Source organism: Leptodactylus fuscus, chromosome 1 (genome assembly GCF_031893055.1).
Source record: "Leptodactylus fuscus isolate aLepFus1 chromosome 1, aLepFus1.hap2, whole genome shotgun sequence".
Taxonomy (NCBI): domain Eukaryota; kingdom Metazoa; phylum Chordata; class Amphibia; order Anura; family Leptodactylidae; genus Leptodactylus; species Leptodactylus fuscus.
In genome coordinates this window covers 338,764,736-338,792,141 of record NC_134265.1, presented here as the reverse complement: position 1 = coordinate 338,792,141, position 27,406 = coordinate 338,764,736, and the positions used below count along the sequence as shown (strand labels likewise).

At 39.5% G+C, this 27,406-nt stretch overlaps 1 protein-coding gene across 5 annotated transcripts in view; it reads left to right on the top strand.

The window, feature by feature from the left end:
* Window positions 1–27,406, top strand: part of APBB2 (amyloid beta precursor protein binding family B member 2) — a 385,145-nt gene that overhangs the window by 196,107 nt on the left and 161,632 nt on the right. For all 5 annotated transcript variants that reach the window (XM_075261547.1, XM_075261546.1, XM_075261581.1 and 2 more), the window contains 2 exons: window positions 1,945–2,005; window positions 21,791–21,937. In XM_075261547.1, the coding sequence (XP_075117648.1) occupies window positions 1,945–2,005; window positions 21,791–21,937 (208 nt within the window). The remainder of the gene's footprint in view (window positions 1–1,944; window positions 2,006–21,790; window positions 21,938–27,406) is intronic.

The following is a 27,406-nucleotide window of genomic DNA, read 5'->3' as shown; positions in this document are numbered from 1 at the left end:
CCAGGGAAGGGGCAGACAGACAACCAAAACACCCCCTCCCCTTCCCCAGGACCCAGCTACTACTGCACCCAAAAACCATTTTAATTTTTGAAATTTTCCAGTAGCTGATGCATTTCCCCCCCTCGGCTTATACTCGAGTCAATACGTTTTTTTTTTTTGTGGTAAAATTAGCAGGTTAACACCAAGGGGTAGTGCAAGTCTTTATATTAATGACCTATCCAAAGAATAAGATTGGGGTAGGATGACACTCACCCCCCACATCAATCAGCTTTTCTCTGAGCAGTGTACAGAGCCAGGAGCCTGTAACAGCTTGGCAGGTCACTACATAGTTCACAGAGCCATCTACTTCTGGCTCTGTACACTGTGTGAAATAGAGCTTAATGTTATCCATGGTTTTCAGTATCTGTGAGTATACTTGGAACCTATTCCTCAAGGATAATGGAGTCTTATTGTATTCCTAGTGGATTTGTTGGGTCCTGAATTTAGCTTCTAGTTTGACTCTGCCATGTTTCGATGTATGAAGGAGCCCTCCATCGTGCTGGGAGTGATGAATGAAGGGGGAGAAGAAAGCTAGGGAAGGTAGTGTATTGGAAGGGGTTAAACGTATAAAAGGCCGGGGCAAGGATGTTTTCACAGTACAAAGCGAAGTTGAAGCCACCCTGAAGAATTGTTCCCTTAGGCTAGTATATGATCCATTTACTCAGAGCCATTGACAACATGAAAGCTCGGCCTGGTGCGTGAGGCCAGGACAGTCTTTCCCAAAATGTGCTTTCCGATCTAAACCCATCCTTAAGTATACAGCTCACACACCTGCCTGTTATATGGCCAAGTGTAAGAAAAATTGTTTTTAACCCTAAAAATGTTGTCATGTCCATTCAAGGGCTGTGTCTGGTATTGTTCTTCCACCCCATTCATTTCAATGAATATAACAACCCCTGTTAAAGGGGTATTCCCATGACACTTGTTCACTAACCTGCAGGCTGTTGTGCTCTCTTCACTTCCTGCTTCTCTCAGCACATAGGTGGGCGGGGTTTCACTTGCACGGGATTGGTTGTAAATGAATTACCACAGTGTGAAGCTGATGTAGCAGAGCTGGATTTGAGTCAGTTTACCTTACATACAGAGGTAATGGACTCCCTATCTCAGCCCTTATCAGCCAAATTCAATTAAACCGACTGATAAGAGCTCAGAAATCACGGGGCTCTCACCTCCTCTATCTGAGAAGCTCCGCTAGTTATCAGACACAAACAGCTCAGAGCTGCTCCCAGCCCCCCTCCCCCCTCAGAGCAGGCAGCTACATCACTTGACAAATGAGCAGATAATCCCAAGGGCCATAGAAACGCAGTGTCAACAATGAAGTGAATAAATTAAGATAGCGGCCAAACAAAGCAGTTTTGATAAAGCAATGTATTTAGGAAAAGTCTTAAAGCCACATAAACTAGCAGTATAAATAGGATGCTTGTGATGGGACAACCCCTTTAAGTTAACTTTGGGGGCGACCTTATTACGATGTACAAATATATGATAACTTGTATTTTTTGCAATAGGATGTTGTTCCAGGGACTTTATCTTATTGTCATATTTGGAGTTGGAAAGGAGATTTTCCCTCCTATGGGACAATTGACATTAGCCTTGTAGGATTTTTTTTTTCCTTTCCCTGGATCAACTTGGTAGGTTTATAGGTTGGACTTGTGTCTTTATCCAACCTTATCTACTATCTTACTATATAAGTTGTCATTTTTTACACTTGACTAGTGCAGTCTATGAAAGTCATAATAACAATGTCTACTAATGTCAGTCCACTAGAGTACAATCACCTGCCTATTAATGTATTGATAGTATCTGACAGGCTATTGTAATCTCTTATTGTAAATCGGTATTACTGCATAGACTGTGGCACATGGCATGGCTCGTACACTTACCATCACCTTTTGTCTCCCTCAGAAATGGGCCTCAGTCTGATGAAGATGACTCCTCTAGCATCAACAGTGATCCCGAAGCCAAGGTTAGTGGTGACGTAGCTCGGCAGATGTGCACATTACATATACCGCTATCATTTATTTCATCTGTTCATAGTTGGTTATATCGATAGAAGGATTGTCCATATGATCAACTGCAATCAATTGGCTGCAAAGGCCAACTATTCTCCAGCTTTGCATTCTGGATATATACTTCTCTTGGAATGTCTCATCCTAAATGGTGAGGATCCTCTTACACCAGTCTTACAGATGAGGTACAGTGATAAATCTGCACCATAGAAAAAACAGCAGAAAAAAAATGCAAACTACAAAAAGCTCAGATAGATAAAGAGGAAGAGTTGCTGAATTCTCAGTTTAGCCAGCACAGGCTTTTACTGCCACCTAGTGGCTGCAAGATGTAACTGTCAATAATACTGTATTTTCTCAATAAATCACTACATTTATCACAGTGTATACAGATATTACCGTATGAGAATAATGCTGGATGGTAATGAATCCTTAATTCAGCTTTCCCCAATCCACCACTATAATATTTTGCTGCTGCCAGAATATTGCAAGAGTTTATGCTTATGTCATTTTCACCCCCCCTTGGTAACTCACTTTGACAACCCATTTAAGAAACCAGCACCCTTTCCTTATGAGCTAGTGACAACACAGCAGGGTAGCTGACTCCTATAAGAGGTGTGCAGTGCTGTACGTAGGTAGCAGGGGCGGCATTGCTTATGCAGAGGTCAGACACTTTTGTCATTACACAAACTTAAAACTTTATGAGCCGCCACCAGTCGTGTCCTGTAACATGTGGATGGAGCTTGGACCTATAAAGTTATCCTGAGATGGCATCATATCATGCGTGGACAGAGGAGGGTTACATTTTGGGGATTCTAATTATAGTACAGAAGGGTTTACGTTAGAAATTGTGATCGGCCTGTCTGAAAAGATGCGTCTTTAGTTTGCGTTTGAAACTGTAGAAATTGGGAGTTAATCTGATTGTCCGGGGTAGAGAATTCCAGAGAAGTGGTGCAGCTCGGGAGAAGTCTTGTATACGAGCGTATATTACATATAGGACGTAAAAATGTGGTGTAATATTATGCACTAGTCAAGTCAGGTCTCTATGAACTGTGATGTATATATATTATGCAGAGAGAAAAATTCCAGGATCACAAAGATCACGCCTTTCCTGCTACCCCTAAGCTATTATTATTATTATTATTATTATTATTATTATTATTATTATTATTATTATTATTATTATTATTATTATTATCATTATGCATTTTATTTCTGTAACTAAAATATCTATTTATTATAACTCCTACCTGGCCCTTTAGCTCTTAACCCAACTTCTTATAACTTCCCGTTTTGCACGAATGTTTTTTCATAGCAAATACATTTTTCCAAATGTTGTCCTGTAATCAGTTGTTACATGTGCCACCTATTTTCTTAAAGAGAACCTTTCACCACCTCCACCAATTCCATTTCTTAGCATCTGTTAATAAGCTCCGGTCTGTGGATTCTGGCACAATTAGATTTTTCTATCTAGCCCCAACTGTTCCCAAGCAATAAGTGCAGGTAGTTTTGGTGCCTGCTATGCTGCTTAGGTTCTATAATGTTGCAGGGCAGTGTACAGGCAGGGGGTGTGATTCAGATCTTCAGTCAGAGGCGGCCAGTGTCAGAGATCAGAGTCACGCCCCTTGTCTGCTCCTGCCTGACAGTACAGAGCCTGAATCAGGCACCAAAACTAACTGTACTTATTGCTTGGGAATGGTGGGGGCTAGTGAAAAAATTCAAGATGGGCCAGAATCAGTGGAGCAGCTGTATTTGACGGCACTAGATTTTTGAACCAAGGAAGATACAGTATGACATAGGCAGCTGACTATATACATTAGACAAATCCAGCTTTTTCCTGCGGCTTGACAATCATACTGGCTCTCTCTCAGATGTCAGAGGCTTTTTCAATTCAGCATGCCCAATTCTGTTATTCTCAAGGAGGGTAGACCGCTGCCAGAGGGTTTTGGCACAGACTAATTTGCCTCTCCACATTGAGCACATGCATTCTCTGCCAAACTTAGCATGCCTGCTTATGGGGGCTCAGGAGGAATAGCAGTCGGCTGAGCAACATCTTGTCCATCAGCTGTCTGAGGCCTATGTTAATGGAGATCATTGGAGCTTGAGACTGCACTACTTCCTCTCCTCATCCGTTTGGATGACTATATCAATATCATAGTAATAAAACAGAATGCTAAAGTGGTGGAAAAGAAATGAACCCCGAGATTATGTATGTTACTGCATGCCTGGGTGCAGAGTATTGCGGGTTTTATGATATGTCGGTTAGATCATTGCTACGATCTCCTTACAGTCTATGGGACTTGACGTCCTGACAGTAAGCAAGCCTGTGGCAATGACAGGGACTGCAGTGCTTAAATATTGGTTGTTTGCAGCCAGGACTTGGCAGCGTGCCACACTCAGTATTAAAATCCACTCACAGCCACGAAGGGAACTGCAGATAAATAATGCAGCAGCCGCCATGTTTCAGGTTTAAATAAACCAATTTGTTATTGTGTAGAGGAACAAGAGCAGAATCCGGGATTATGTCTGTAATTATACAGCTTTATAGGGATGACTAATGCCGGAGACGGAGACGCCGCACTGAACGCCAGATGGAGAAATACAGGTAGACTAAATATGTGCGGCTGTGAAGCCAGACGGAATTACAACTGAGTGGTATATACATAGAAGCTGTCTGCGGTAGATCTAGGCCCTCAGCACTGTCATCTTTATGTTATGTTTAGGTCTAGGGGTATACGGTTAGAGCTGCAGAATATTTTTGCATCCTGTAAGTAAATGTCTGCTACAGTACGGCCCTAAAAAGGAGTGACGGGTGGCATAGCCATAGTCAGAAATATTTCCGGGCAGGTCATACCAACTTTGGCGATAACATGTCAATGGCCAACCTTAAAAAAATACCGTAATCCAGTGGTACAGGGGCACTGCCTCTCCATTTAACACTATGGGCCTGGCAGAGATTACTAAGATATTCCTACCTGTCTCCAAGACATGAGTATAGTAGCACTGCCACTCCATTCCAACGGGGGTTCAAGGGATCTCATGATCACGGTGGTCCCAGTACTAGTACCCCACCAATTATACTTGGCAATGTGGAAGGGGGATAAGGTGTCTTAGTGGGAACAACTGTTTAGGAGTCCAGATGTGTCCTTATTTACCTTTCCTCTTGGCTTGACATATCCTGAGATGACTAACTTTGATTAAAAAATTTCACAATACTCAATTGCACAATTTCACAATAAGATGTCTATCTTATATGTACCTGTGTGTGGCCGCAGCTTTGATATCAATTGCAACCTATCAAGGATTTTGCCATCTTGTCATGGTCTATTGCATTTTTACCATAAGAAACTGTAGTCCTATGTAAAATTTGTGAACTCATCTGTATAAAGCCAGGACTGGGAGTTGGAGTCGTAGTCAGGATCAATTTTGAGTGGAGTCAGAGTTGGAAAAAAAGTTACTGATTCTGACTCCGGATTCAAGATTTCAATGATCGTTTTAATTATAGTATACAATTATAATATAGTATAATTAATTAGATGGATAATTTGTGACATATTTACTTTAATAGAAGGTCAATTACCAGGTTTTCAATGAATTAGAGGAGCTTTACTAACTAACCATAGCTGTCAAATCAAATCAAACAGGCTTTATTGGCACGTCCGAATAGATATTTAGCATTGCCAAAGTTAGTAAAGTGGTGGTGGGGGGGGAGAGTGGTGGGTGTGGGTGGGGGGTGGCTTGGGGTAGAACAGTCCGTGGGGTCTCATCTTCTCCTTAATTGGTGACAGCTGTATGGGGAGGGGGGGGGATTTGGGGTATAACGGTCCGTGGGGTCTCATCTTCCTCTTAGTTGGTGACAGCTGTATAGGGGGAGGGGGGGTGATTTGGGGTATATAACGGTCTGTGGGGTCTCATTTTCCATTTAGTTGGTGGCCGCTATATGGGGAGGTGGGATGGGCAGGTGGTATAACAGTCCGTGGGGTCTCATCTTCCTCTTGTTTGGTGACAGCTGGACACGTATTGGGCAGCGATCTCCACAGTGGCCTCTTCTTCTCCCAGTAGGATGTAGAGTTTCCTCTTCTCGTCTGCAGATGTGGGCAGAGAGTCTTTGGTAGTAGACGGCCCTCACAGTTGAGTATTTGGTGCAGTGTAACAAGAAGTGGGTCACGTTTTCTAGGGCCCCCTGGTCACAGTGCTGGCACAGTCTATTCTCCCGTGGCTTGTACGTCTGCCTGTGTCGCCCCATCTCCATCTCCATCCATTTGTGAAGTCAGCGCAGGAGTCGAAGTCGGGGCTGCACAGTTTCCCAGTTACAAGTATTTTCCAACATAAGTGAAGTTAAAGTGTAACTCCTTTTTTTTTTCTTTTTTTTTTTTAACTATTCGGGGGTGTTTGGAGACCATTTTGTAATATGCTTTATTAACCTATCTAACTTCCTTTCTAATAGAAAGCAGGCTGTAACATTCTCCTTAGCAACCCTCATCATTACTAGAGAAACAGTTATATTGGGAATATGCAGAGCTGAAGCATTTACCAAAAGGGGGGGGGGGGATGGAAGCTCTTATACAACTTAGATGTTTCTGGTGTCGCAAAGAAAGATTCTCAGCGTTCATATGATGCCAAGTTTGAAGTACTAGCTATAACAGGACCTGAGATTTCACTAGTTAAACACACAGTCGGGAATTTGAACATAATACAAAATCACATTTCCAACTGTGTTTTTAGCTGGTGATATCTCTTATTCTTTTACAATTAGTTGGCAGCTTATGAATGAGAATTTCAGCTTTCTTGTCATACTAGAACCATCTTGTAGGTGGTATAAAGCTGGAGATACAGCCATCTGAAGTCTCTCCCTGGCATTGCTCAGTGCATTGTAAATGGGAACTTTACAGCCTGCTTTCTGATACAAAGGAAGCTTAGTAGGTTAATAAATGATCTTACAAAAATGTTCCTAGTGTTATCCAAACCTCATGGCGCTATGTATTCTTGGTTCTTGGGCTAGATAAAGGTCTGATGTCCTAAAGAATGAAGTAATGAAATTTATGTAAGCATGATAGTTATTAGTCTAGACGGAGTGTTTTGTCTAAATGAGTGTGGTATAATCTATGGTTCATGACCCCGAGAGTGATGTCTACAAAAAGCAATTACAGTATTATTAGCAGCACCATTATGGTTTGCCTAGTAGTTTAAAGGAACCTTTCAGATTGAAAATCCAGTGTAGTCTGCAGGCAACATGGGTTTAGGAATTCAGTGGGTGGTTATACTCAGTGACTGATTCAGTAGGACCGCCCACTGGACACTTAAGCCCAGAATGAGCACAGACTTAAAAGGGATTCTACCACTAAAACGCAGGTTTTTTTGCTTTAGACATCGGAATAGTCTTTAGAAAGGCTATTCGTCTCTTACCTTTAGACGTGGTCTCCGCCGCGCCGTTCCTTAGAAATATAGTTTTTTACCGGTATGCTAATGAGTTCTCCACAGCAATGAGGGCGGGCCCCAGCACTCAAACGGCGATAGGGGCGTCTCCACTGCTGCCCGAGACCCTCTCTCCAGCGACGCCTTCTTCTTCACCTGCATCTTCCCCTTCTCTGTTGTCTTCCTTCTTCGTCAGCTCTGACACCTTTACGAGGTGCCGTGTACGCTCCAGCATGAGCAGAGCTTGCCGTATACGCCGGCACTCCCCATTCACTTCAATGGGACTGCACGGAGTGAAAGAAGCAGCCCATTCATTTCTATGGGGAGCGCTCGTATCCCCGCTCCCATAGAAATGAATGGAGCTGCTTTAGACGCCGCTTATTCTGAACGTGTTTTACGTTCAGAATAAGCTAGCGTTTACTCAGTGTGAATGCACCCTAAAGTAGAAAAAACAGCGTTTTAGTGGTAGAATCCTTTAAAATGAAAAAGTACAAGTTATTGAAACTTCTTCAAAACTATATATCAGTCTGCTCAATTCCTCCTGCTCTATGACATGTAGCCTGCAGATTGGATAGTATTTTTAATGCGGCAGGTTTCTTTAAAGCGTAACTAAACTTCCGCAAAACTTTTGATTTTCTGACAGTATTTGTGTCATTAATAAATTTTTGATTATACTTTATTAACAAATTTTGGCTCCTTTCTGCAAAATCCTGCATTTTTTACTCTTCCCCTTGTTTCTGTAATGAGAGCTGTTTCTGCCTCCTACTGAATGTTACTGTGTATGGAGTATGGAGCTGTGTACTAGAGAAATGGGGGTAGGGGAGAGTCACTTCATGCAGTTCTATTTCAGATATTATAAAACATTTTCTCCACATATTACACAGCCCGGTATTCCTGTACATCATACACAGTAAGGCTGGATTAACACTTAGGAGACTCCGCAGCAGAATCCGCTTAACACTGAGGCTCCACGTTGCAGAAACGCAGCTTTTTTTGTTGCAGAATTTGTTGCAGTTTTTTGAGCCAAAGCCAGGAGTGGATTGAGCAGAAGGGAGAAGTATAAGAACTTCCTATATATTTCCCATTCCTTTTGTAGCCATTCTTGACTTTGGCTCAAAAAGCTGCATCAAAAATCTGCAACAAAAAAAGTTGCATTTCCTCAATGTGGGACCTCAGCCTAAAAGTTCTACAAGGAGGACTCTTCTCTCTGCTGGTTGCAGTATAAAACTGTTGGAAACCCGACGGACCCCATTATAGTAACAGGGGTCCTCAAACTTTTTAAACAGTGGGCCGGAGGCAGAGCAGGTCGCACAGACATCGGGAGCGGTGCCCTCCAATAGGTAAAGTGAAGTGCGCTCCATGGCCTGGCCCGAGCTCCCAGGAGCTTCATTATAAATGCACGCCTGCTGGCATTGTCGGTGGGGCCAGACAGAAGTGCTTGGCAGGCCGCATGTGGCCCTCGGGCCACAGTTTGAGGACCCCTGGTCTATAGGGTCCATGGGTTTCTGTGTATAACAGCTTTTTAAGCAAACAGGGCTTCCGTCATTCTGGTACCTATGCAGACTTGTAGGACAGAAATTCGAACACTAGTGTGAACCTAGAGTAATGACAGGAAGGAACAGCTCTCAATACAGAAACAAGGGAAAGCATGAAAAAATGCAGGGTTTCACAGAAAGGAGCTAAAATTTGTTAATAAAGTATATAATTTTTTTTTTATTACTGACGCAAATACTGCCAGAAAATCAATAGTTGTCCGAAAGTTTAGTTGTGTTTTAACTGTTTAAGGCCGGGGCCCCACTGGGCGTAAACGCTGCGATTTGCCCACAGCGGAGACGCTACAGGAAAAATTGCGGCGTTGTACAGGGCTTGCAAAGTGGATGGGATTCATGCGAATGCCATCCCCACTTTGCGGAAAAGATCGCAGCGCGGACACGCTGCGATTTTCAAAGCCGTTGAGGCTTTGCAAATCACAGCATGTCAATTATATCTACAGAAACGCTGGCGGCTTTCCCGAAGATATAATGTTAAGAGAAAGTCCGCAGAGGAAAACTCTGTGAACTTTCTGTTGAAAGCGCTGTGGAAAGAACCGCAGTACGTTCACGCTAGGGTTCTTTCCGCAGCGCTTTAGCACTGTTTACGCCCAGTGGGGCCTTAGCCTAGGGGTAACTTCACACAGAGTTTTTTGGTCTGGAACCTGAGGTGGAGGCCACCTTAGCTTCCGGAACAAAATACGGGTAGCTGCAACTGGATGACCGTGCAGTGCACTGGCATCCAGTCACGCACTCCACTCCGGACTAGGCCCAAATGAATGTGCCTATTCAGGAGAGAGTGTCTTCAGGCGGATGTCACGAGGCAACAAACGGCTCCCGAAACAAAGAACTGACCGGCTCCCATTGATTTCAATGGGAGCCGTCTTTTTGGTCAGGATTTTGAGGTGGATACGGCCTCAAAATCCTGACCAAAAAACCCCATGCAAACTTACCCTAATATAGAGAGATTCCCTTAACAGCAGTCTGATATTGTAGTTTGGAACACCTGATATAATTTCAGCTGGCTATAGTCAGGACCCTATATTGTATGTCTGGCTGTATAGTCTGGATCTCTATTACAGCAAGAGCTAAGCTGTATAGTCCAAGCTAACTGTGTATACAGCAAGCTGACCCTTTGTTCTCATCTGCGATCGGTTTTCTGTTCGGGGAGTCTGCACGGGGACCACCGAATGGAATACCGAACGCAACTGCAAGCGGTGTGCAGTAAAAGCACACGGACCCCACAGACTATAATGGGGTCCGTGTGCTGGCCGCGCACTGCCTGCACAAATCATGCGGGCAGGAAAGTAGATTGCGAACTACTTTCATGATCCCTGCGGAGATCTGGCAGGAAGCACACGAACCCCATTATAACAATAGTTTGGCGGTGTAAGGTAGACCTGACTGTGTAGTCTAGATCTCTGTCTGTAGTAGCTATCTGGAGTCTGGAGCTCTGCCCATAACAGCAGTCTGGCAATGTAGTCTGCATTGTTTCCTATAATAGCGCTCTGACAACATAGTCTGGACACCTGTGTGTAATAGCAGTCTGCATGTGTAGTGTGGAGTGCGGTACATTTTGGTAGTCTATAGGTGCATTCACATCACGTGTTTAACGGATAGACTAAGGGATGCCAATGAAGAGAATCAGATCATTGAACACTAAACAGATGTCCCGACTTTGCCATCACTTACATCTTGTTCTAGCAGATTCATTACATGGGTTGCGAGAAAACCTGATTTGACTGTATCTTTACTGTGTAGTCTCCCCGCCCCCCCGCAGAAGATGACAGTTCTTTATACCACCACCAGGGGGTCATTCACTGTCAGCTTTCTGAATCCCTTGGGAGCGAATTACTTGGTGTGCTAGTTTATGGCAGAATGTCGCCACGTTACGCTCTATTACAAGGTTTGCATTAATAAAAGTGCAGACATCATTGACTTCTAATGTGTCCGATGGCGTTTCATTGGGATGTTTAGCAGCTCCGCTTGGATAAGATTTTAAGTCACTTAATGAAGGTGCCCTATATTGTAAAATCAGAAAACTTTCAATTTTTTTTTATTATTTACCATCCATATTGGACGTATGTAGGCCAAAATTATCAAAACCGTCTCAGAAATCCACAAGAGCAGAAGAAATAATTTATGTAAAAAAAATAGTCAATATGGGGAATATGTTTAAAACTCCCAAAACTGAAAACATACCAAACTAGGATTGTATTTTATGTCTCCTTTAATAGTGAAAATCATCATTTCCTATTTTTCTTCATTTCTCTGCAGTTGATCTTCAAGACTTTGCAGTTCTTAGAATCCGGCACATAAAATAGCCACTAGAGGGCAGTATTGCACTGCGCATTTTTGTGCCACGTTACAAAGGTCACGTCCGTGTTCCTTTTATTCCTCTAGTATGTGGGTAATGGCCTCAGTAATTACTAGTTATCCATTTACTGTTACATACACGGCTTATTCATGTAGATCAGTAAGTACCACAATTATGAAAGTATTTTATGGCAGATTTGTGTAGACCGTGTTGTAATAGAGGGTTCTGTTTGCAAATTTTATTTCTTTTTAATCGCTGGAGATGATTGTATTGTTTAACCCCTGGTCTACTGGGTAAATAAATGATCTGCTGGTGATAAAAGCAGAGTTTGTAGTTACATGACTTTTTTACATTAAAGGGGTTCTCTAACTTTCTAAAGTTCAAATCAATGGGTATCGGATTCTTGGACCTCGTTCTACAGATGCTCCATTGTTTACATTGGGTGCTGGGTCAGAAATGAGAGGGTTAGTCATGTTGGGGTCTAGGATGGAGACAATGCTAAAGAGCAAGATTTAAAGGGATATTGTGCGGGGACTAGAAATGACAGGGGACCTTACAGAGGATTATGATTTTAAGGGATACAGTGCTGATACTGATACAGATATTGATCCGCTGTTTGAAGGGACTGTGGCACTTGTGTGTGCGCTGTGACCCCTCCTCTGTTAACATTATATAATTTATTTCCTAATGTCCATGTAATGTAACTACAACCTCGTCCTATACACATCTTTGTGATGATCTATCCTGAGGAGCTGAAAAGCACCATTAATAAAGCCCAAGTGCCACCTTAATTAAATTAATAAATTATTTGATTCTCCCTTTATAGCCCTTTATTAACCCTATAATTAACTTTATATAAAATAAATGATCCCACCCCTTATAGCCATAATGCTTCATAATTACCTTTATATAAATGCATCCCGTCCCGATTTCCGCTGGACATTCACAAATTCGGTGTCTTGTCCCGCGGTCCCGGTCGGCGGGGGGTATGTCCCGATTTCAACTCATCGGTGAGTAAAGCAGGAGCTGTGTTACAGCTCAGCTCCTGCCTTACCACTGCGCTCTGGCTTCGGCGTGTGTAGGCGCAATGTGATGACATCACATCGGGCCTACAACTATGCAAATGGAGTGAGAGAGCATCGGGGGAGCATTGGAAGGTGAGTATAAGTGTTTGTGTTAAACTTTGAGGGGAACGTAATGTAGGGGACCTATGAAACTGGGGGCAAATGGGGGGAGAATGGCATGACACTGGGGCAGAGGGAACGTCATGACAGTGGGGCAGATGAAGGGGGGGGAGAACGGTATGACACTGGGGCAGATGAAGGGGGGAGAACGGTATGACACTGGGGCAGATGAATGGGGGAACGGCATGACACTGGGGCAGATGAAGGGGGGGAGAACGGTATGACACTGGGGCAGATGAAGGGGGGAACGGTATGACACTGGGGCAGATGAAGGGGGGGACATAAATCTGGGGGAAGAGATGGGGGGACGTGAAACTGGGGGCAGACATGGGGGGGTACATGAAACTGGGGGCAGACATGGGGGGGACATGAAACTTGGGGCAGAGATGGGGGGACATGAAACTGGGGGCAGAGATGGGGGACATAAAACTGAGGGCATAAATAGGGGGACATGAAACTGGGGGCAGAGATGGACATGAAACTGGGGGCAGACATGGGGGGACATGAAACTGGGGGCAGACATGGGGGGACATGAAACTGGGGGCAGAGATGGGGGAACATGAAACTGAGGGCATAGATAGTAAGACATGAAACTGGGGGCAAATAAAGGGGTTCTATGAAACTGGGGGAGAGATGGAGGGGGGACATATAATTTACAGGTGACTGTAGGAGGATTATAATGTGTGTAGGCACATGAAAAATGAATGAGAATGGGCGGAATCAGCATAAAAGTGGGTGGAGCTAAGTTTGCCGCATATTTTGTCCATCTTTCGGCTCTTCAAAAGTTGGGAGGTATGTAGGTGTCTCCCCCCACATACAATTATAAGGTCCACACGTGCTTAAAAAGAAAAAAAATAAAAGTTAAATTCACCTGTCTACAATCCCTTGATGGACGACTAGGATAGATCAGCCCCCACTTCTGGGAGTAATGCCTCTGGACTATCCTGAGCTAGGAATTGTGCACTTTATTAGCCTAAGTCTAAGCCTGGTTCTGTGTAATATACTGATGTGATACCTGGTTCTGTGTAATATACTGATGTGATACCTGGTTCTGTGTAATATACTGATGTGATACCTGGTCCTGTGTAATATACTGATGTGATATCCGGTTCTGTGTAATATACTGATGTGATATCCGGTTCTGTGTAATATACTGATGTGATATCCGGTTCTGTGTAATATACTGATGTGATATCTGGTTCTGTGTAATATACTGATGTGATATCTGGTTCTGTGTAATATACTGATGTGATACCTGGTCCTGTGTAATATACTGATGTAATATCTGGTTCTGTGTAATATACTGATGTGATATCTGGTTCTGTGTAATATACCCATGTGATACCTGGTTCTGTGTAATATACTGATATGATACCTGGTCCTGTGTAATATACTGATGTGATACCTGGTCCTGTGTAATATACTGATGTGATATCCGGTTCTGTGTAATATACTGATGTGATATCTGGTTCTGTGTAATATACTGATGTGATACCTGGTTTTGTGTAATATACTGATGTGATATCCGGTTCTGTGTAATATACTGATGTGATACCTGGTTTTGTGTAATATACTGATGTGGTACCTGGTTCTGTGTAATATACTGATGTGGTACCTGGTTCTGTGTAATATACTGATGTGATACCTGGTTCTGTGTAATATACTGATGTGATACCTGGTTCTGTGTAATATACTGATGTGATACCTAGTTCTGTGTAATATACTGATGTGATACCTGGTCCTGTGTAATATACTGATGTGATATTTGGTTCTGTGTAATATACTGATGTGATATCTGGTTCTGTGTAATATACTGATGTGATACCTGGTCCTGTGTAATATACTGATGTGATATTTGGTTCTGTGTAATATACTGATGTGATACCTGGTTCTGTATAATATAGTGATGTGGTATCCGGTTCTGTGTAATGTACTCATGTGATACTTGGTTCTGTGTAATATACTGATGTGATATCTGGGTCTGTGTAATATACTGATGTAACACCTGGTTCTGTGTAATATACTGATGTGATATCTGATCCTGTGTAATATACTGATGTGATATCTGGTTCTGTGTAAAATTCTGATGTGATACCTGGTTCTGTGTAATACACTGATGTGGTACCTGGTTCTGTGTAATACACTGATGTGATACCTGGTTCTGTGTAATATACTGATGTGGTACCTGGTTCTGTGTAATACACTGATGTGATACCTGGTTCTGTGTAATATTCTGATGTGATATCTGTTCCTGTGTAATATACTGATGTGATACCTGGTTCTGTGTAATATACTGATGTGATACCTGGTTCTGTGTAATATACTGATGTGATACCTGGTCCTGTGTAATATACTGATGTGATATTTGGTTATGTGTAATATACTGATATTGTACCTGGTTCTGTGTAATATACTGATGTGATACCTGGTTTTGTGTAATATACTGATGTGATATCTAGTTCTGTGTAATATACTGATGTGATATCTGGTTCTGTGTAATATACTGATGTGACACCTGGTTCTGTGTAATATACTGATGTGATATCTGATCCTGTGTAATATACTGATGTGATATCTGGTTCTGTGTAAAATTCTGATGTGATACCTGGTTCTGTGTAATATACTGATGTGGTACCTGGTTCTGTGTAATATACTGATGTGATACCTGGTTCTGTGTAATATACTGATGTGATACCTGGTTCTGTGTAATATACCGATGTGATATCTGGTTATGTATAATATACTGATGTGGTACCTGGTTCTGTGTAATACACTGATGTGATACCTGGTTCTGTGTAATATACTGATGTGATATCTGGTTATGTATAATATACTGATGTGGTACCTGGTTCTGTGTAATACACTGATGTGATACCTGGTTCTGTGTAATATACTGATGTGATACCTGGTTCTGTGTAATATACTGATGTGATACCTGGTTCTGTGTAATATACTGATGTGATACCTGGTTCTGTGTAATACACTGATGTGATACCTGGTTCTGTGTAATATACTGATGTGATACCTGGTTCTGTGTAATATACTGATGTGATACCTGGTTCTGTGTAATATACTGATGTGATACCTAGTTCTGTGTAATATACTGATGTGGTACCTGGTTCTGTGTAATATACTGATGTGATACCTGGTTCTGTGTAATATACTGATGTGATACCTGGTCCTATGTAATATACTGATGTGATATTTGGTTATGTGTAATATACTGATATCATACCTGGTTCTGTGTAATATACTGATGTGATACCTGGTTCTGTGTAATATACTGATGTGACACCTGGTTCTGTGTAATATACTGATGTGATATCTGATTCTGTGTAATATACTGATGTGATACCTTGTCCTGTGTAATATACTGATGTGATACCTGGTTCTGTGTAAAATGCTAATGTGATACCTGGTTCTGTGTAATATACTGATGTGATATCTGATTCTGTGTAATATACTGATATGATATCTGGTTCTGTGTAATATACTGATGTGATGTCTGGTTCTGTGTAATATACTGATGTCATACCTGGTTCTATGTAATATACTGATGTGATACCTGGTTCTGTGTAATATACTGATGTGATACCTGGTCATATGTAATATACTGATGTGATATCTGATTCTGTGTAATATACTGATATGATATCTGGTTCTGTGTAATATACTGATGTGATGTCTGGTTCTGTGTAATATACTGATGTGATGTCTGGTTCTGTGTAATATACTGATGTCATACCTGGTTCTATGTAATATACTGATATGATACCTGGTTCTGTGTAATATACTGATGTGATACCTGGTTCTGTGTAATATACTGATGTGATATCTGGTTCTGTGTAATATACTGAAGCATAAAATACATGTTTTTGTCTCTTTCCTCATTATTTGGGGCTGGGCGGCTGTACATGCTTGCTGTCTCCTTTAGACACCATATCCTTCCTTCTGTATACTTTTTTCTTTGATATGGCTAACCCTATAAAGGTCAATTTTTAGTACACATTTGGATGGTTGGCTCAAAGAGGATTGGCTGTCTTTGATACTGAAATATTTGGCTGGATTATATTGTCCCGTTTCTTTCTGTCTAGAGGACAAGCAGCAGGATGAGTTGCTGTTTCTGTTCCCTTTCATTTGCTTTGTTTTAGCGTTGGTTATCAGCGTTGCGGCAGCTGTCGCAGACAGGTCTGTTTTGCCGCTGTCTTTTGGGATACCAATGACTGTTTCACTGGGCAATTTAATTTTTCATACGTTCCTTTCCTGGATAAATAATACAGTAACGTTTAATTCAGCATGCACACTATATTACCGCTGAAAAATTCATTAACAAAGTAAGTCACAGCGGAGGAGGAGTGAATACGTCTATGAAGTGTCATCCCAGGGACGGACAAGATAATTAGATGACAAGATCGTGTGGTCTGTGTCCACAGAGCACCAGGAAACATGGTCATAGAGGATTAGTAGATGCTTGTATTCCCCTGATATAAAAATTCTAGGGTAAGTTCATATGGAATTTTTTGCAAGGTGGAGAATCTGCCTCAAAAAACAATTTCCAACTCTCCCATTTATTTTAATGGCAGTAAAGCAGATTTTTTTTCATCTACCATGTTTCCCCGAAAATAGGTCACCCCCCGAAAGTAAGACATGGGGGAGGTTTTTGTTGAATTGCCTAATATAAGGCACCCCCCAAAATAAGACACCCCCAAAACCCATTGCAGCCAGCTGAACACTGTGTACGAAGTTCCCTGTGCACAGGTATACCGGCTGCTGCCTCTGCTATGATACTGTAGGTTGTATCCACTGTCCCTGCTGCTGTAGGATGAGCTGGGAGATGCCCGCTGTGTATATGCGGCAGGGAGTCCACTCTCCCAGCTCATCCCACAGCAGCCAGAACAGTGGATACAACAGCAGAGGCAGCAGCCATCTTTCCTGTGCACACGGAGAACAGCGTTCAGCCGGCTGCAATGCCCAAGAAGTGAGGCTCTCTGCCCGAAGCCTCGCTAAGTCCCGTCCACCACTTCCGCCGCCGCGACGAACAGCAGCAACAGTGCTACTACGAAGATGGGGAAGGTAAGTAGCATACCTTCCCCCCTCCCCTACACTACCTACAACCGGCACTCCGCTGAGGAACTGCCAGCATGACTGCCGGTTGTCAGTCACTCCATAAGACATCACCTGAAAATAAGACAGGTCATATATTTCGGAAGAGAATTTAATATAAGACACTGTCTTATTTTTGGGGAAACACGGTAGCTGATGAATAAAATTCATCAGCTAGATGATTCCGCGTCAAAATGCTGTTCAAAATCTGCTTCCCATTGAAATCAATGAAATCAATGGGAGCTAGTCATTTCCTTTTTACGCAAGTGGTTTGTTCCCGCTCGCGGAAAAAAGAAGCGACATGCCCTTTCTTCAGGCGGATTCCATGGCTGATTCAGCTGCGGACGTCCGCCTCGCGACACCTCCCTCCTGACTAGGCCCATTCATTTGGGTGTAATCCGGAGCGGAATGCCGCTGCATTGCACCGCTTCCCGCATCAAAATCGCGACCAAAAAACTACGTGTGAACTAACCCTAAAGAGTTAGTAAAAAGAGGTCTCTCTCTTACAATAAAAATCAATGGAGAGTAGTTGCTAACTGCCTGCGGACACAACCTAAAAAAAACTGTAAAGACACCTAACAATGTAAAAAGCCTTAAAGCTCACATTCCAAAAAAGCAGCATTTTGGCCTGCATCAAAAACCGCTGCATGTTACATTCCATCCTAAGGACAGGTCATTCATATGTAAGTCCAGTAAAACCCCCGTATACGTTATCGATCTTACTGACTCTTCAGGCTAGGACACGGAGAGCAGGGGAGAGGTTGCTAATTTCTATTATATGACTTATTTGATTCACAATAAATATCCTAAAAAGTTTCAAAACCATTCAATGCATTTCTGGAAACCCGGTTAACTGGTGCATCTTCAGGAGTACTAACATTAAGAAACTAATGGGGTCTTCTTTAAGATCTGGGACATTGAAGAAAGCAATTAGACTTTTCTTCAAAAGGAAATTTTGGCGTCATAGACAAAGCGCTCCTCTAGGGAGAGAATATTACAGCTTCTGAAGAAGATTAGTGCATGTGCAGTTTCATCTCTCATGCAGATGTAAGACGTTTTCCTCCGAGTATATATACATGCATTTTTAATTCCACAGGTTTCATAAACTGGGTTGTAGTGTGGCTTATTTTCCCATGTTTGAAAACCATCATAATTTGTATCAGTCGTCTATCATATTTATTCTAGAAAAGCAGATCGCTGCAGAACCTTCTCTATTCACTTTATTCATTTATTGCATTGGTTAGCATACAAAAAGAAATGACCTACAGTGGGGCAAAAAAGTATTTAGTCAGTCACCAATAGTGCAAGTTCCACCACTTAAAAAGATGAGAGGCGTCTGTAATTTACATCATAGGTAGACCTCAACTATGAGAGACAAAATGAGAAAACGAATCCAGAAAATCACATTGTCTGAATTTGTAAGAATTTATTAGCAAATTATGGTGGAAAATAAGTATTTGGTCAGTAACAAAATTTCATCTCAATACTTTGTTATATATCCTTTGTTGGCAATGACAGAGGTCAAACGTTTTCTGTAAGTCTTCACAAGGTTGGCACACACTGTTGTTGGTATGTTGGCCCATTCCTCCATGCTGATCTCCTCTAGAGCAGTGATGTTTTGGGGCTGTCGCTTGGCAACACGGACTTTCAACTCCCTCCAAAGGTTTTCTATAGGGTTGAGATCTGGAGACTGGCTAGGCCACTCCAGGACCTTGAAATGCTTCTTACAAAGCCACTCCTTCGTTGTCCTGGCGGTGTGTTTTGGATCATTGTCATGTTGAAAGACCCAGCCACGTTTCATCTTCAATGCCCTTGCTGATGGAAGGAGGTTTGCACTCAAAATCTCACGATACATGGCCCCATTCATTCTTTCATGTATCCGGATCAGTCGTCCTGGCCCCTTTGCAGAGAAACAGCCCCAAAGCATGATGTTTCCACCCCCATGCTTTACAGTAGGTATGGTGTTTGATGGATGCAACTCAGTATTCTTTTTCCTCCAAACACGAAAAGTTGTGTTTCTACCAAACAGTTCCAGTTTGGTTTCATCAGACCATAGGACATTCTCCCAATACTCTTCTGGATCATCCAAATGCTCTCTAGCAAACTTCAGACGGGCCCGGACATGTACTGGCTTAAGCAGTGGGACACGTCTGGCACTGCAGGATCTGAGTCCCTGGCGGCGTAGTGTGTTACTGATGGTAGGCTTTGTAACATTGGTCCCAGCTCTCTGCAGTTCATTCACTAGGTCCCCCCGCGTGGTTCTGGGATTATTGCTCACCGTTCTTGTGATCATTTTGACCCCACGGGGTGAGATTTTGCGTGGAGCCCCAGATCGAGGGAGATTATCAGTGGTCTTGTATGTCTTCCATTTTCTAATTATTGCTCCCACAGTTGATTTCTTCAATCCAAGCTGGTTGCCTATTGCAGATTCAGTCTTCCCAGCCTGGTGCAGGGCTACAATTTTGTTTCTGGTGTCCTTTGACAGCTCTTTGGTCTTCACCATAGTGGAGTTTGGAGTCTGACTGTTTGAGGGTGTGCACAGGTGTCTTTTTATACTGATAACAAGTTTAAACAGGTGCCATTACTACAGGTAATGAGTGGAGGAAAGAGGAGACTCTTAAAGAAGATGTTACAGGTCTGTGAGAGCCAGAAATCTTGATTGTTTGTAGGTGACCAAATACTTATTTTCCACCATAATTTGCAAATAAATTCTTACAAAATCAGACAATGTGATTTTCTGGATTTGCTTTCTCATTTTGTCTCTCGTAGTTAAGGTCTACCTATGATGTAAATTACAGACGCCTCTCATCTTTTTAAGTGGTGGAACTTGCACTATTGGTGACTGACTAAATACTTTTTTGCCCCACTGTATATTGATCTGCTTCAGTAAATACTTGCCATCTCCACCTGTCTTAGAACTCAGCATTATGCCATTCTAGGGCTGAGCGATCATGACATCAATCAAAATCGCGATTAATTGTTCATTTTACCTCGATTATGATTAATGGTGATTATTTGTGTCACGCCCCTTTTCAGATATGAATATCTGTTGGGCAAACTTTGTGAGATTCATCTCATGAGGATTGCCCCAGACAAACATGTTTGAACTGGAACTGCTATTATAGTCCAGGGTCTCATCAGTGGCATAGATAAAGTCTTGTGGGCCGTGGTGCAATCTTTTGTCCAGGGCTCCCTACATCATCCCTACAGCGAATTCTTGATAGTGATGGTTATGGGCGTTAAGGAGTTTAACCCACCTTAGTGTGGTTAGGGGTAATCTGTGGGTCTCCTTGGATTATGGGCCAGATGGAAGCTGCAATCTCAATACTGATACCAATGCATATGGTCCCCCTAAGGCTCCTTCACCCTCTGCACCCCTCAACTTATGCTCCTGGGTCTCTTCAAACCCCAGAGTATAATTAGCAGAGGCCCAAACTCACCTCCCCCAGGCTTCGGTGTCCTGGTCATCTTCATGCCTGATGAATGACGTCAGGTGACCCCTGTGATTTGGCCTCAATGGTACGTGGCTTCATGATGCAATCATAACCACTGCTATCGAGCTTGCGTATTTGTACCACAATGCCACTTGACATTATTCAGGAGCCCTGAAGAAGATGATGGCCAGCATTGAAGGCCAGGAGAGGTGAGTAACACTGTTTTTTATGTTTGCTCACCTCCCATGGGTCTCCGATCATTATACTCTGAGGGTGTGAATAGACCCCACAATATAACAGCAGTTCTGATTCAGACGTGTTCTGTCTGGACTAAGCAACCACTAATATGTCACTACTCTGTTAATCTCTCTAGAATGTCTTAATAAATGTCCTACTTTAGACGGAGGATGGGCAATAACCTCAAAAAGAAAATGACTGTGGACAGGTCTCTCTTCCTTTTGGAAGAAATATTCTGGTTTGGCTTTATTCCCAGATTATGTCACTAGGTTTCAGGGAAAATCCAGGCAATGATCAATAGAGAGCTAGGTATTTGCATTTTCCTTACCTGCAGATTATTTAGGAGGACTCATTTGCATATTCTTTACCTGTGTATGAAAAGTTACTATTATTCCCTCTTTTTGTTTTGTGACATTACCGTATTTACAGTTCTGTAAGACATCAATGATGACTAGAATCCTAGATGATAAAGTATACATGTACCCACCATAAATATCATATATGTTGTTGTGTTATTTATCTCCAGTGCTTTGCTGTGCGTTCTTTGGGCTGGGTAGAAATGGCAGAAGAGGACTTGGCTCCAGGGAAAAGCAGCGTTGCTGTGAACAACTGTATTAGACAACTATCATACAGCAAAAATGACATCAGAGACACTGTTGGCATTTGGGGAGAGGTAGGTTCTTATCATCCATGATCTAGATGAAAAGTGTCCATATCATAGTAGTGTTTGCCATGTGCTTCTCTGCTCTGTTTAGTAAGGTCTTAGTGAAACTAAAAATATATATAAAAACACACCCCTAAATAAATAAATATAATACATACATATTATATATAAATTGGTGTTTCAGTGAGTGCAGAATTTCTGAGAATGTACATATATCTATCTATCTATCTATCTATCTATCTATCTATCTATCTATCTATCTATCTCCTATCTATCTATCTATCTATCTATCTATCTATCTATCTATCTATCTATCTATCTCCTATCTATCTATCTATCTATCTATCTCCTATCTCTCTATCTATCTATCTATCTCCTATCTATCTATCTATCTATCTATCTATCTATCTATCTATCTATCTTACATTTATTAACATAATATATACCATATATAAATTGGTGTTTCAGTGAGTTTCTGAGAACATACATATATGTAGATGTATAGATAAATATGTAGATAGATTATATAAATATATAACACAACATACAGAACATACAGATTATCTATCTATCTATCTATCTATCTATCTATCTATCTATCTCCTTTCTAACTATCTATCTATCTATCTCCTATCTATCTATCTATCTATCTATCTATCTATCTATCTCCTATCTCTCTATCTATCTATATATCTATCTATCTATCTATCTATCTATCTATCTATCTATCTATCTCCTATCTATCTATCTCCTATCTATCTATCTATCTATCTATCTATCTCCTATCTATCTATCTATCTCCTATCTATCTATCTATCTATCTATCTATCTATCTATCTATCTCCTATCTATCTATCTATCTATCTATCTATCTATCTATCTATCTATCTCCTATCTATCTATCTATCTATCTCCTATCTCTCTATCTATCTATCTATCTATCTATCTATCTATCTATCTCCTATCTATCTATCTATCTATCTATCTATCTATCTATCTATCTTACATTTATTAACATAATACATACCATATATAAATTGGTGTTTCAGTGAGTTTCTGAGAACATACATATATGTAGATGTATAGATAAATATGTAGATAGATTATATAAATATATAACACAACATACAGAACATACAGATTATCTATCTATCTATCTATCTATCTATCTATCTATCTATCTCCTTTCTAACTATCTATCTATCTCCTATCTATCTATCTATCTATCTATCTATCTATCTCCTATCTCTCTATCTATCTATCTATCTCCTATCTATCTATCTCCTATCTATCTATCTATCTATCTATCTATCTATCTCCTATCTATCTATCTATCTATCTATCTATCTATCTATCTCCTATCTATCTATCTATCTATCTATCTATCTATCTATCTCCTATCTATCTATCTATCTATCTATCTATCTATCTATCTATCTCCTATCTATCTATCTATCTATCTATCTATCTATCTATCTCCTATCTCTCTATCTATCTATCTATCTATCTATCTATCTATCTATCTATCTCCTATCTATCTATCTATCTATCTATCTATCTTACATTTATTAACATAATACATACCATATATAAATTGGTGTTTCAGTGAGTTTCTGAGAACATACATATATGTAGATGTATAGATAAATATGTAGATAGATTATATAAATATATAACACAACATACAGAACATACAGATTATCTATCTATCTATCTATCTATCTCCTTTCTAACTATCTATCTATCTCCTATCTATCTATCTATCTATCTATCTATCTATCTATCTCCTATCTCTCTATCTATCTATCTATCTATCTATCTATCTATCTATCTATCTCCTATCTATCTATCTATCTCCTATCTATCTATCTATCTATCTATCTCCTATCTATCTATCTATCTATCTATCTATCTATCTATCTATCTCCTATCTCTCTATCTATCTATCTATCTCCTATCTATCTATCTCCTATCTATCTATCTATCTATCTATCTATCTATCTATCTATCTCCTATCTATCTATCTATCTATCTATCTATCTATCTATCTATCTCCTATCTATCTATCTATCTATCTATCTATCTCCTATCTATCTATCTATCTATCTATCTATCTATCTATCTCCTATCTATCTATCTATCTATCTCCTATCTCTCTATCTATCTATCTATCTATCTATCTATCTATCTATCTCCTATCTATCTATCTATCTATCTATCTATCTTACATTTATTAACATAATACATACCATATATAAATTGGTGTTTCAGTGAGTTTCTGAGAACATACATATATGTAGATGTATAGATAAATATGTAGATAGATTATATAAATATATAACACAACATACAGAACATACAGATTATCTATCTATCTATCTATCTATCTATCTCCTTTCTAACTATCTATCTATCTCCTATCTATCTATCTATCTATCTATCTATCTCCTATCTCTCTATCTATCTATCTATCTATCTCCTATCTATCTATCTATCTCCTATCTATCTATCTATCTATCTATCTCCTATCTATCTATCTATCTATCTATCTCCTATCTATCTATCTATCTATCTATCTCCTATCTATCTATCTATCTATCTATCTATCTATCTCCTATCTCTCTATCTATCTATCTATCTATCTATCTATCTATCTCCTATCTCTCTATCTCTCTATCTATCTATCTATCTATCTATCTATCTATCTATCTCCTATCTATCTATCTATCTCCTATCTATCTATCTATCTATCTATCTATCTCCTATCTATCTATCTATCTATCTATCTCCTATCTATCTATCTATCTATCTATCTATCTATCTATCTCCTATCTATCTATCTATCTATCTATCTCCTATCTCTCTATCTATCTATCTATCTATCTATCTATCTCCTATCTATCTATCTATCTATCTCCTATCTCTCTATCTATCTATCTATCTATCTATCTATCTATCTCCTATCTATCTATCTATCTATCTATCTATCTATCTATCTATCTATCTATCTTACATTTATTAACATAATACATACCATATATAAATTGGTGTTTCAGTGAGTTTCTGAGAACATACATATATGTAGATGTATAGATAAATATGTAGATAGATTATATAAATATATAACACAACATACAGAACGTACAGATTATCTATCTATCTATCTATCTATCTATCTATCTATCTATCTCCTATCTATCTATCTCCTATCTATCTATCTCTCTATCTATCTATCTCCTATCTATCTATCTATCTATCTATCTATCTATCTCCTATCTATCTATCTATCTATCTATCTATCTTCTATCTATCTATCTATCTATCTATCTATCTATCTCCTATCTATCTATCTATCTATCTATCTATCTATCTCCTATCTATCTATCTATCTATCTATCTCCTATCTATCTATCTATCGCCTATCTATCTATCTATCTATCTATCTATCTATCTATCTCCTATCTATCTATCTATCTATCTATCTCCTATCTATCTATCTATCTATCTATCTATCTATCTATCTATCTCCTATCTATCTATCTATCTCCTATCTATCTATCTATCTATCTATCTATCTATCTATCTATCTTACATTTATTAACATAATACATACCATATATAAATTGGTGTTTCAGTGAGTTTCTGAGAACATACATATATGTAGATGTATAGATAAATATGTAGATAGATTATATAAATATATAACACAACATACAGAACATACAGATTATCTATCTATCTATCTATCTATCTCCTATCTATCTATCTCCTATCTATCTATCTATCTCCTATCTATCTATCTATCTATCTATCTATCTCCTATCTATCTATTTCGTATCTATCTATCTCGTATCTATCTATCTCCTATCTATCTATCTCCTATCTATCTATCTCCTATCTATCTATCTCTTATCTATCTATCTATCTATCTATCTATCTCCTTTCTAACTATCTATCTATCTATCTATCTATCTATCTATCTCCTATCTATCTATCTATCTATCTATCTATCTCCTATCTCTCTATCTATCTATCTATCTATCTATCTATCTATCTATCTATCTCCTATCTATCTATCTCCTATCTATCTATCTATCTATCTATCTATCTATCTATCTATCTCCTATCTATCTATCTATCTATCTATCTATCTATCTATCTATCTCCTATCTATCTATCTATCTATCTATCTCCTATCTATCTATCTATCTATCTATCTATCTATCTATCTCCTATCTATCTATCTATCTCCTATCTATCTATCTATCTATCTATCTATCTATCTCCTATCTATCTATCTATCTATCTATCTATCTCCTATCTCTCTATCTATCTATCTATCTATCTATCTCCTATCTATCTATCTATCTATCTATCTATCTATCTATCTTACATTTATTAACATAATATATACCATATATAAATTGGTGTTTCAGTGAGTTTCTGAGAACATACATATATGTAGATGTATAGATAAATATGTAGATAGATTATATAAATATATAACACAACATACAGAACATACAGATTATCTATCTATCTATCTATCTATCTATCTATCTATCTCCTTTCTAACTATCTATCTATCTATCTCCTATCTATCTATCTATCTATCTATCTATCTCCTATCTCTCTATCTATCTATCTATCTATCTCCTATCTATCTATCTCCTATCTATCTATCTATCTATCTATCTATCTATCTCCTATCTATCTATCTATCTATCTATCTCCTATCTATCTATCTATCTATCTATCTATCTATCTCCTATCTATCTATCTATCTATCTATCTATCTATCTATCTATCTCCTATCTATCTATCTATCTATCTATCTATCTATCTATCTCCTATCTCTCTATCTATCTATCTATCTATCTATCTATCTATCTCCTATCTATCTATCTATCTATCTATCTATCTTACATTTATTAACATAATACATACCATATATAAATTGGTGTTTCAGTGAGTTTCTGAGAACATACATATATGTAGATGTATAGATAAATATGTAGATAGATTATATAAATATATAACACAACATACAGAACATACAGATTATCTATCTATCTATCTATCTATCTATCTATCTATCTATCTCCTTTCTAACTATCTATCTATCTCCTATCTATCTATCTATCTATCTCCTATCTCTCTATCTATCTATCTATCTATCTATCTATCTATCTATCTATCTATCTCCTATCTATCTATCTCCTATCTATCTATCTATCTATCTATCTATCTCCTATCTATCTATCTATCTATCTATCTATCTATCTATCTCCTATCTATCTATCTATCTATCTATCTATCTATCTATCTCCTATCTATCTATCTATCTATCTATCTATCTCCTATCTCTCTATCTATCTATCTATCTATCTATCTATCTATCTCCTATCTATCTATCTATCTATCTATCTATCTATCTATCTATCTATCTATCTATCTATCTTACATTTATTAACATAA